At 45.0% G+C, this 10,000-nt stretch overlaps 1 protein-coding gene across 1 annotated transcript in view; it reads right to left on the bottom strand.

Annotated features, from left to right (window-relative positions):
• Positions 1-10,000, bottom strand: part of efnb3b (ephrin-B3b) — an 82,144-nt gene that overhangs the window by 5,488 nt on the left and 66,656 nt on the right. Inside the window, exons 3-4 of the mRNA XM_023396648.2 lie at positions 5,539-5,631; positions 2,626-2,685 (exon numbers count right to left, since the gene is read on the bottom strand). Coding sequence (XP_023252416.1) covers positions 2,626-2,685; positions 5,539-5,631 — 153 coding nt within the window. The remainder of the gene's footprint in view (positions 1-2,625; positions 2,686-5,538; positions 5,632-10,000) is intronic.

Here is a 10,000-nt window from a genome sequence, read left to right as displayed (position 1 = left end):
ATCCTTTTCTTTTCTCCCTGTCTGTCTCTCTCTTGCATCTCCTTCGCTTCCTCGCCCTCACTCACTCTGTGGTTCTCTCCATCTTCGGGTTATTGTAGCCGTAATGACCTACCTTGCTTTGAGCTCAGCGCCTAGCAACACACACACACACACACAAACACACACACACACACACACACACACACACACACACACACACACATATGGACATACACAAACAATGCACGCAAACACACCTCACCCCCCTGCTGCTCGGCCCCCTGTTGCTCTGGACTGACTGGGAGCACAGCGCTAATGTCGGACGTCGATTACACTCCTTTCTCCTCCTCTGCTTTCTTCCTCCCTCCATTAACCCAACATCCCTCATTCTCTATCTCCATTATGACCGCCGCCTTTCACCGGTTCTCTTTATTATATCCTCTTCCTTCACCTTCCCTCCTCCGCCTCCTCCACTTGCTCCCCTATTTTCTACTTCGCAACCCCCCCGTTCCCTTTTTTATCACACAAGTTCAGACTTTGACGCTTTTTCTTTTCCCCTTGCTTCACTCTTTTTTCTTTTCTTTTTTCAATTCATTAGAGAATTTAACCTTGGAGGGAGACGACTGGCAGGTCACAAGTGAAAGACCAGGTCAAGGTGAAAGCATTCTCTCATCCTCGCTGTCCTTTGCTTTTTCATTTCTTGAATATAATTCACATTTCAGGAGGAAGCAGTTGGTCTTGGGTCTGTTTTATAATGCTACACACAACATCTATCACACGCCTGTCCCGCCTGGAGGAGGGATCCCTCCTCTGTTGCTCCTCCTGTGGTTCATGGGAGATTCTCCTTCCTCCCGACTCGATGGTCTAAGGACAGATTGTGTCGTAATGCTGCACAGAGAATTACACCCCTTGAAGCAAATTTGTGATTTGTGGTACTAGGGCTAAATAAATTCAATTTGACCCCCCACTAAACTGTTGCACAAGTCTCTGAAATTCTTATGCGAGAGTGAATCAGTGCGATTTGATCAACAACCCTCATATGAATACATGTGAGGATGTGACAGTGTTACATAATTAGCACCAGTAGCTCCGATGCATCATGGCATTTCATTACTGCTTCCCACATAGGGTGGCATTTGTGTTTTGTTTTTTTTAAATGAATTAATTTGTGTCCTCCTATCCATGTGTAATGGAAACCAATGGCCCCCCATCTGGGCTCGCAGCAGGAACAGGAGCGGCTGCGTACACTCCTGACACCCTTGCTTTTTTCTATTCTGTTTTTTGGGGGGGGGCGGTGTTTCGAACAGAGTGACAGCCTGACATGAATACTTCCTCTATGTACGTGTTTTTTGTTTAATTGCATATACTGAAAACGAGCGGAGAAACTGGTGAACAGCAACACGCGCAAAAGAAGCTGCAAACCTGCACATAAAAAAATTTTCTTCTTGCTTCATTTGCGCTGTTCAACCATTATCTATTATCAAGTTGCACATGGTGCCAGGCAGTGTCACAGTAAATAACCAGCGACACTCCACTGGCTGAGATGATTTGGAGTATATTCACATGAGGATTAGAAATTCTGTCATAACTGTTGTGTCAGGAGTCAAAACAATTATTTCAGATGTGTGGTTAAGTGTGTGTTAATATGTCCTTGTCTGAGAGTCAAAAATGTGTAAAATCCCTCATTATGTGTGTGATGTAAATCAGTTGTAGTGAGCACAGTGTTATTCGTCTCATTCTAGTAAAAACAATGCTTCACACATACAATTCTCACCTACAGTATGTGAGGTATGGACAAGTGATAGGGCGATGTGTAAATGCCCCAATTCACACATTTGGTAAAGCATGAAAAATTTCAGGACCAAAAAACTAAGAAAAAAAAGAGAGAGAGAGAGAGAGAGAGAGAGAGAGAGAGAGAGAGAGAGAGCGATAGATGAGCACAGCTGAGTGAATCGTGTTCTTTCTCCTCCACTGAATGACTTTGAGGTAGAGTATGACTCTAGCCTCTCTCCATTTTCATCTCCTTGTTCTATTCCCCTCTCCTCTTTGCTTTTCAATTATTCTGTTCTTTCTCCTCTTTATGTGCCTCCCACTTCTACCCACTCTGCTCCATCACTCCCCTACGTCGTCTTCTTCTCTCTCCCCTCATCTTTCTGTAATTCCCATCCTTCTTTCTTTCTGTCTGTCTCGACGGAACCACAGAATCCAGGCCGCCCAAACTAATGACAATAATAACTCTCTGAAATGTCGCCGCCGGTCTAGCCCTCTCTCCTGCTGCCCTATCTCCATCTCTCTTTCTCCTCCTGCCTCTTTTTTCCTCCTTCTCTTTTTCTTGTCCTTCTCCCAAGGTAGCTATTAGCCATCCATTCCCCGCCTGCAGCACTTAGCTCGGAGGGCCGGGCGCAGAGATGAGGAGAGGGATAGAGAGCCGAGAGAGTGAGAGAGAGAGAGTGAGAGAGAGAGAGAGAGATATGGAATTAAATGGAGAGATCCACAGATGTCACCGCTGCACATTCTCCATCTGTCGCCTCCTCCCTCCCCTCTCCCCGCTGCTTTTCCTTTTTATCCACCAGTCTTGGCTTATTCCCTCCATCCATTTTGTGGATGGATCTGCCGTGGATTATCTCCATTTGGTCTCCTGCTTACCTGGGTTTCTGCTGGTGGTGCGTCCCGCAGGCTCCTTCTTCGGAGGCAGTCCATATGGGCCTAAGTGAAGAAAAAATAAGGATGGAATATGAGCGGGATGGCAGAAATACAGGGAAAGCCTCTACAACAGCCAAGGCTCTCAGAATCAGTCCCAATAAGTGACATTAGCAAAGAGAAAGGCAGCCAGACAGAGAAATCGAGACAGAAGAGGTTTAATAAAGGATTCCCTCCCTTCCACTCCCATTATGGGAGAACACATATTGACTGGGCTTCGATGCGCTGTGTATGAGCACTTTTCCATTTGTTTGAATGGGGAACTAAAGAGAGGCCGTTTGTTGTTTTGGCCAGAGTGAATTTACACAGGGCCATAACGGCTTGTAATCTGTAGTCGCTAAATCAGGCCATCTGTCTAGCAAGCCCTCAGTAATGGTGATGGCATTAAAGAGCGTTTATGTGACACATGCAAACGCACACATGCACACGCACGCACTCACACACAGATGCAGCCATTGTAGAAGTGCCACTCCTCGCAGCTGAAAGAGATGATTCAGAAAATACTAATTTTGTTCACTTCTGAGCCATCTGGCCGACAGTACGCTGCGAGAATGGAGTTTTACGTTGTAGATTCATCGCTGCAGTTTATCCAACACTTTAAAAAGGTCTGTTAGTGGACACTGCAGCGGCAAGGGGGAGCAACACAGACATAACCATGGGGTGTGTATGGATGAAACTGCACGATGAACCCACAAAAACACGCACTGCACCACAAACCGGCGCGAGAGTGTGTGTGTGTGTGTGTGCACAACCATCAACCTATACATACTGACATTTAGAGGAGTGTAAAGCTATTGGCTGGCAACTCCCTCGTGACAGCCCACCAAACAGAAGTTAGGGGTGGTGCTGTCTCGATCAATAGGAACTGCTGTGTGGTCAGCAGGGGCGAGTGGAGGGACTGTGTGTGTTTGTGTGTGTGTGTGTGTGTGTGTGTGTGTGTGTGTTTTTGTGTGAGTGTGCGTGTGTGTGTGACAGAGACAGAGAGCAAGCAAGATAGATAAAGAATAAAATAAGAGAAGACAGGTCAGTGTATGTGTGTGGGGCAAGGGTGCGAGTGTGTGTACCCTGAGTGTGTGTGTGTGTGTGTGTGTGTGTGTGTTCCTCGGAGCGGAGCAGAGCGCCATATCTCATCAGAGATCACCATGAGGCGGCACGCCGCTTATTTAGACGACAAACAACACAGACGTGACCTTTCAGCCACATAGCAGATAAGATGGAAAGACAGAGAGAAAGGAAGAAAATAACAGAGAGGGGGATTGAGAGCTGTAAAGCAGAGATGGCCAGCATGCAAAGTGAAGGGGAGGTGATGAGGACAGGGAAAAAGGGAATTTGAAAAGGAGGCAATGTTGCTTGGAGGACAGATGAGAAAAGGACGAAAAAGAGAGAAAAAAAAACGAACAGGGACAGAGAGAAAAGGGAAAGAAAAATGACAAATAAGAAGATGTGTGTGCGTCTTAGAACTTCATAGGGTTGTGTAAAACAGGCACAGGGTTTGTATATGTATGTATGTATGTATGTGTGTGTGTGTGTGTATGTGTGTGTGTGTGTGTGTGTGTGTGTGTGTGTGAGGAAGGAAGCATTCCCATTGCCCATGTGGTGAAAGAGCCAGGGGAAAGAAAGCGTGTGTGTGGTGGCGTTTCTATTGAGCCGAGCTGACTATGCTGATGTTACGGGCTGATAGAGCCACAGCAGCGCCACTTGGCTCTTTGCTGAAGAGCACCTACAATACACAAGGCCTGATAACACAACACAGGCTAAAGAAATAGAAGTAGGCAAGTGTGTGTTTATATGTGTGTGTGTGTGTGTGTGTCTGTGTGTGTACGAGGGGGGTCGTGTGAAGGACAGGTGCCTATTATGTTGTAGGAATGTGCAGGTCAGTGAAAATGCTTAAATGAGCCTTTCTCTGCTGCTTGCTTTTCTTTTTTTTTTTGAAAAGCCTGCGTGTGAGGGTCATTACCTGTGAATATTTTCCAAACAAATTAGAAGTGTGTGCAGCTATGAGTCATTAAAAATCACTGACTGTGTGCTTTAACACTGAATGGAGTCATTTTGTTATCGCGCTGTAGCTGGCAGGTCTGCTGTGTTCGGAGACGTGTGTGTATGTGTGTGTGTGTGTGTGTGTGTGTGTGTGTGTGTGTGTGTTCTGGTGCGTACGGACAATCCAGGTTGCGTGTTATGCGCTCATGTCCTTGCATGTGTGAGATAACGTTTATGCCTGTAATGTATATACCACACCGGGATGTGAGTTAGCTTCAGTGTGTGTGTGTGTGTGTGTATGTGTGTGTGTCCAGCATGAGACAGTAGCAGTTAAAAGGCAGAGTGAGAAGGGAGTCAACAGGGCTCATTAGAGCTGACTGATCCCACACTTCTCTGCCGTTCTCACCACTTAACGAGCCCTAATATGCTCAGCGAGAACACACACATACACACACACATAAAGAAGTGATGTACGTGTGTGTGTGTGTGTGTGTGTGTGTGTGTGTGTGTGTGTGTGTGTGTGTGGTAACGTGAAAGATGAACATAAGAGAGATGGTTTAAAAGTGGAAGAGGCTGCATGTCAGATAAGGTGCAGTAATGAATGCGAATCGCTCGGCACTGTACAGATGGGAGATGATGTGAGATGCGGTGGACTGGAGCCAATGTGTGTTAGTCACACTGTGTGTTAAGTGAGCGGTTGTGTGCAACGCATGAATAACAATGTGTGTGTGTCATGAGCGAGTGAGAGAAGAAGAAGAGTCCATGTTTGGCCGACTCCAGCAGTTGTGCATATGGGAGAGCTCACGTGTGTGTGTGTGTGTGTGTGTGTGTGTGTGTGTGTGTGTGTGTGTCAGTGAGAGAAAGAAAGGTAAGAGGACTCACTCTGTCCCACTTTCAGGACCACCTTCATGCCTTGCGTGGCACACACTCCGCCTCTCATGCTATCCAGGCCTTGGCGCGTCCCATCTGACGTAGCTGGAGGGATGGAAACACAAAATTACACAATTAGCCAAGTTACAGGTTGGTACACACATACACACGTACACACACACGTATACACACACACACACAAACACACAAACACACACACACACATGCATGCATTGGAAACCCATCTGTTAAAGCCACACAAACTCACTCTCTCACAATCTATAGCCGACGCCAACAATAGCTTCTATTCATATGGTCAGCCATTCCAGAGAGTCAGCGAGTGACATTTGCAGAGGCAGCGATTTAAAACTCCACCAGAAGCTCTGAAATGTCAAACTACGAGGCGGCAGCACTTTAATAAGTCCTCATTTAGCAGTCCGCTGGAATTCATTAACACCCCCACCGCACGCCGTGGACTCAACCGCTTACAGTCAACTGCAATTGCTGCTCGGGCTGGAGAAATAGCAGGAGAGGGGGGTAATCTAGAGAGGCAGAGACTGGTTGATGGAAAAAAAGAGGGATGGTAATCCAATCAAGGGCGCATATGAAATAAAATGGAGCCCCTGAGACACAAAACACAGTGTGTAGAGAGAATCTGGACCTGATTGGCTGGAATACAGACTGTGTTGAATGAGTTAAAGCTCTAATTGGTAATACCCCGTTACTAGCTCTGCTTATGTTTTAATTAAGCGAATTAAAGAGAATTCTCTTATTTAATATTGAGGGACTGATGTGTTAATGCAGCCAATGAGGGATTTAAAATGCATTCTGAAGCCATAAAAGCTTTTTCTTACCCTGAAAAACTAATGCAACAATTCAGTTCAAACAGAAGAGACGCAGTGTCAGACTTCAAATCAGCATCCTGACCTGTTCAGGAGTCACACACGTTTCTTTCTAGTGAAGCTGTGAGGGGGCAAAGGAGGTCAAGCAGTGCTGACAAAGTGCACAGACAAGAAGAGAGAGAGAGAGAGAGAGAGAGAGAGTTTGTGTGTGTGTGTGTGTGTGCACGGGTCCCTGTAACACTCTGACACTTCTTCTTACATAAAGCATGTCAGTGGATGCATTAAAGATCACTGGTCTGCAGGTCACAGAGGCTGCAGGAGGAAGGAACACGCACAGAGAAGCAGGATGGAGGGGTTGGCGGGAGGGAAGAGTGGGTGGGGGAGACTGTAAAAAAAGGATGGGATATAAATATAAAGATGCACTGAGACAGTGTGACAGGAGAGAGAGACGGGGGAGACAGGAAGATAGAAAGAGGAGGTGACGAGTGAGGAGACGAAAAAAGGTCTTCAAAGTGAGAATCACACCTTTGCAGCTGATGCACCATCACCGGTCTCCATCATACGCATCCAAATGTTAATGGTGTCCAGCTATGACCTCACTCAACACTTACAGCACGACACACTTCTATCTTTGTCTTTAAAGTTTGACCCGGCAGAGGAGCTGATGTGTGGCCACACAGGCTGATAAAAAAATTAAAAAATACTGTATACTTATTCTTCCTCCTTCCACCAGCCCACCCAAACACCCCCTGCACACACCACCCACCTGTCCTTATATTCCCCACTATAGCCCCCAGGGCTAACCCTCACCTCGACTCCTTAAAAAAAAAAAAAAAAAAAAAAAAAAAAAAAAAAAAAAATACATATAAGAAATCATTTTCCCACCGCCACTTCCCTTCAGGCTGTAGATTAGCCTGTCTGAAGCGAAGCAGAGAGGGAGGGATGGCGGATGGCTCAGGAAAGAGAGAAAGGGGGGGGTGTGAAAAAGAGGAAGCTTTACTTCTAACACCTCCCTCTTTCTTTCCCTCCATCCCTGCAGGATGCAGAGTGTGAAAACGGGAGGAGGAGAGAAGCAGGCGGAGGTCGAGGCGAACAGCAGCATGGTGGTGAAGCCAGGAGACGGGGATGGATGAAGGGATATATAAAGACGGTTCAGAATAAAGTGCTGTCAAGGAGTTTGTACACTCCCCAAGTTTTCCTACTATTTGTTGTGCTAAAAGCTTTTTAAAATCATAGTATTTTTTCTGTCGCTGCGACCTGTGTAATATTTTCTATTGCACTAATGTAGGTGGGCAATCTACTTGAATTAAGTCAACAAATAGAGTTCACCAAATTAAAAACAGCTCTTGCTTCATCAGTGCTTAATTGTGCCATTAAAAAATATCTTTTTAAATCATCTTTAACTGCTCAGGTGTCATGTTTAGGTTCAGACTAAATGTGTTGAATGTTATTCAGATGAGCAGAGGAACTGAAGTATTAGATGAAGAGTGGCTCCAGAAAAATGTGTTTAATGAACCTAAACATAAACAGCATATCTGGGTTACATCTGTATGATGTCTGAGAAGATTCATTTCATAAGTTTAATAAAATCATTCTAGTTTCCTGATCAGAGTTCACGTGTCTTTATGTAGTTTCACCTGTGGAATAATGTTATAGCACAACAAACCGGACCTGTAGTCACTTCACTTTCTACCGAGTCGAGTGAGAAACACACAGTCAAAGTGTTAACCACAGTGAAAGTTAATACTTTTTCAGTTTTATTAGTGATGTCATTATTTGTCAGATTTTTTAATTATTCTAAAGCTGAAAATGAATTAGTTTTACAACATTCAGTCTGTTGTACATTTCCATGCAAACAGTGACTCAAGTATAAAATAGCATTTTCTGCTTTCATGAGTCGCTTTTTTTCTCAGCAAGAAAGAGTTTAGTGCCGAGTTACGTAATGATTTTACAAACTAATTCAATACATCTGCGCTACCTCCCATGCATTTTTTAACATCATTAATTATGTGTTCTTTTCCTGAGGCATTATGCACTCGAATACAACATTATGAAAATGAATGATAAGGTTATTATCTGAAATACATCTTGAAAATATCACAATGGAAAAAAAAAACCCATTCAGAATGACTATTTTTTTACATTATTTACTTCCTTTACATCATCTTGGAAACATTCCTTTCCGTCTATATAGGAAACCTTAAATAGAAACTTAAGGAGGTGACATAAGAGAGATTACATGGCTTGTAGGACGGGGGGACAGGATGTGATGGAGACGGGCTGCAGGGGAGAAAGCCGAGCGTAGCAGCTCTGATTGAAGGAATGGAGTAAATAACCTTAACTGGTCGAAAAGAGAAGGGTGGAGGACTATGATTTTTCAGAGAAATAACCACTGACACACGAAGGAGGACAAGAAGGTGACAGGAGACGAGAGAGGTGAGGAAGACGAGGGTGAGGAAAGGAGGAGGAGGAGGAGGAGGTGTGCAGGGAAGCGAGGCAGAGAGACTGATTGCCTGTGACAAGCTGTTGGTGATATGATGGGGACAGGAGACTATGTGAGACGATAGAGATGACCCAGAGCCCAGTGGACACAGAGAGGAAGAGGAGGAGGAGGAGGGAGGGAGGAGGACCACAAGATTCATAGACAGAGGGAGGGGAAAAGTGGAAAACAGAAGATAAGTTAAAAACAGAAAGTAAGGAAAGAGTTTAAATGACATGATAGATAGCAGAGAGGTAAAAGACTCTAATGTCTCCATTATGGAAAAGTGGAGCAGTAATGGATACAAAGAAGAGGGAGACACAAAGAGACGGAGCCCGAGAGCCAAATTGAAGCAGGAGAGCCTCCACAAATGTGATTTTGCAAATGCAAGCTATTTTTTTTCATAATCAACAGGTCACAAATATCACAAAGGCAATTTTTGTTAAAACACTGAACTGTATCACGACAAATCCTCTTAAAACCAATAGACATGTTAGAGGTGCCACTATTTCTGTGAATCTCAATTTCACAGGAACAAAGTGAACAAAGAGATCACAGCTGCTTTGTCCTTGGATCGAAAAAATATTCCCCCTCCCAATCTTGGTAGCTAAACACCAAAAAACGCTGCACCTCCAGTACGAGGTGGGGGTGGCGAATGGTGGGGGTGGCGATATCACTAGATCAAGGTAGAAATAATCACCGAACATCTGTGAAATCCTGATGCGAGACGGAGATGAGAGCGGGGGAAAAGATGGGGAGATGTAGGAGCTGACGTGCCTCAAATCTTTCCCACCTCACTTAGAGAGGAAAGAGAGAGGGAAGAAAAAAAAAAGAGAGAGTGTGGAGGAGGAGTGTATAGAGCAATTTGGGATGAGATAAGAGGAGAAAGGAGGAAGAGCAATGAGAGAGAAAGATGGGGACACGGGAGGGAGAGGAGGGATGAGTAATTGATACAATGATCAGCAGTGATGGGGGATGTGAAGCGCCAGAGGACAGAGGAGAGGAAGGGCGTCGCTCTGCCACCCTCATTCGACAGGAAGACAGGAGGGAGCGGCGGAGGAAGTGGAAAAACTTAATTAATGAAATAATACAGCAGTCAACCTCAATCAGGCTACATAGAGCTGGGACTGTGCACACAAGGAGGCAGGCGGCG

Source organism: Seriola lalandi, unplaced genomic scaffold (genome assembly GCF_002814215.2).
Source record: "Seriola lalandi dorsalis isolate HSWRI2012SDOR001 ecotype SW California unplaced genomic scaffold, Sedor1 jcf7180002054979, whole genome shotgun sequence".
NCBI lineage: Eukaryota > Metazoa > Chordata > Actinopteri > Carangiformes > Carangidae > Seriola > Seriola lalandi.
This window is presented reverse-complemented; position numbering and strand designations above follow the sequence as displayed.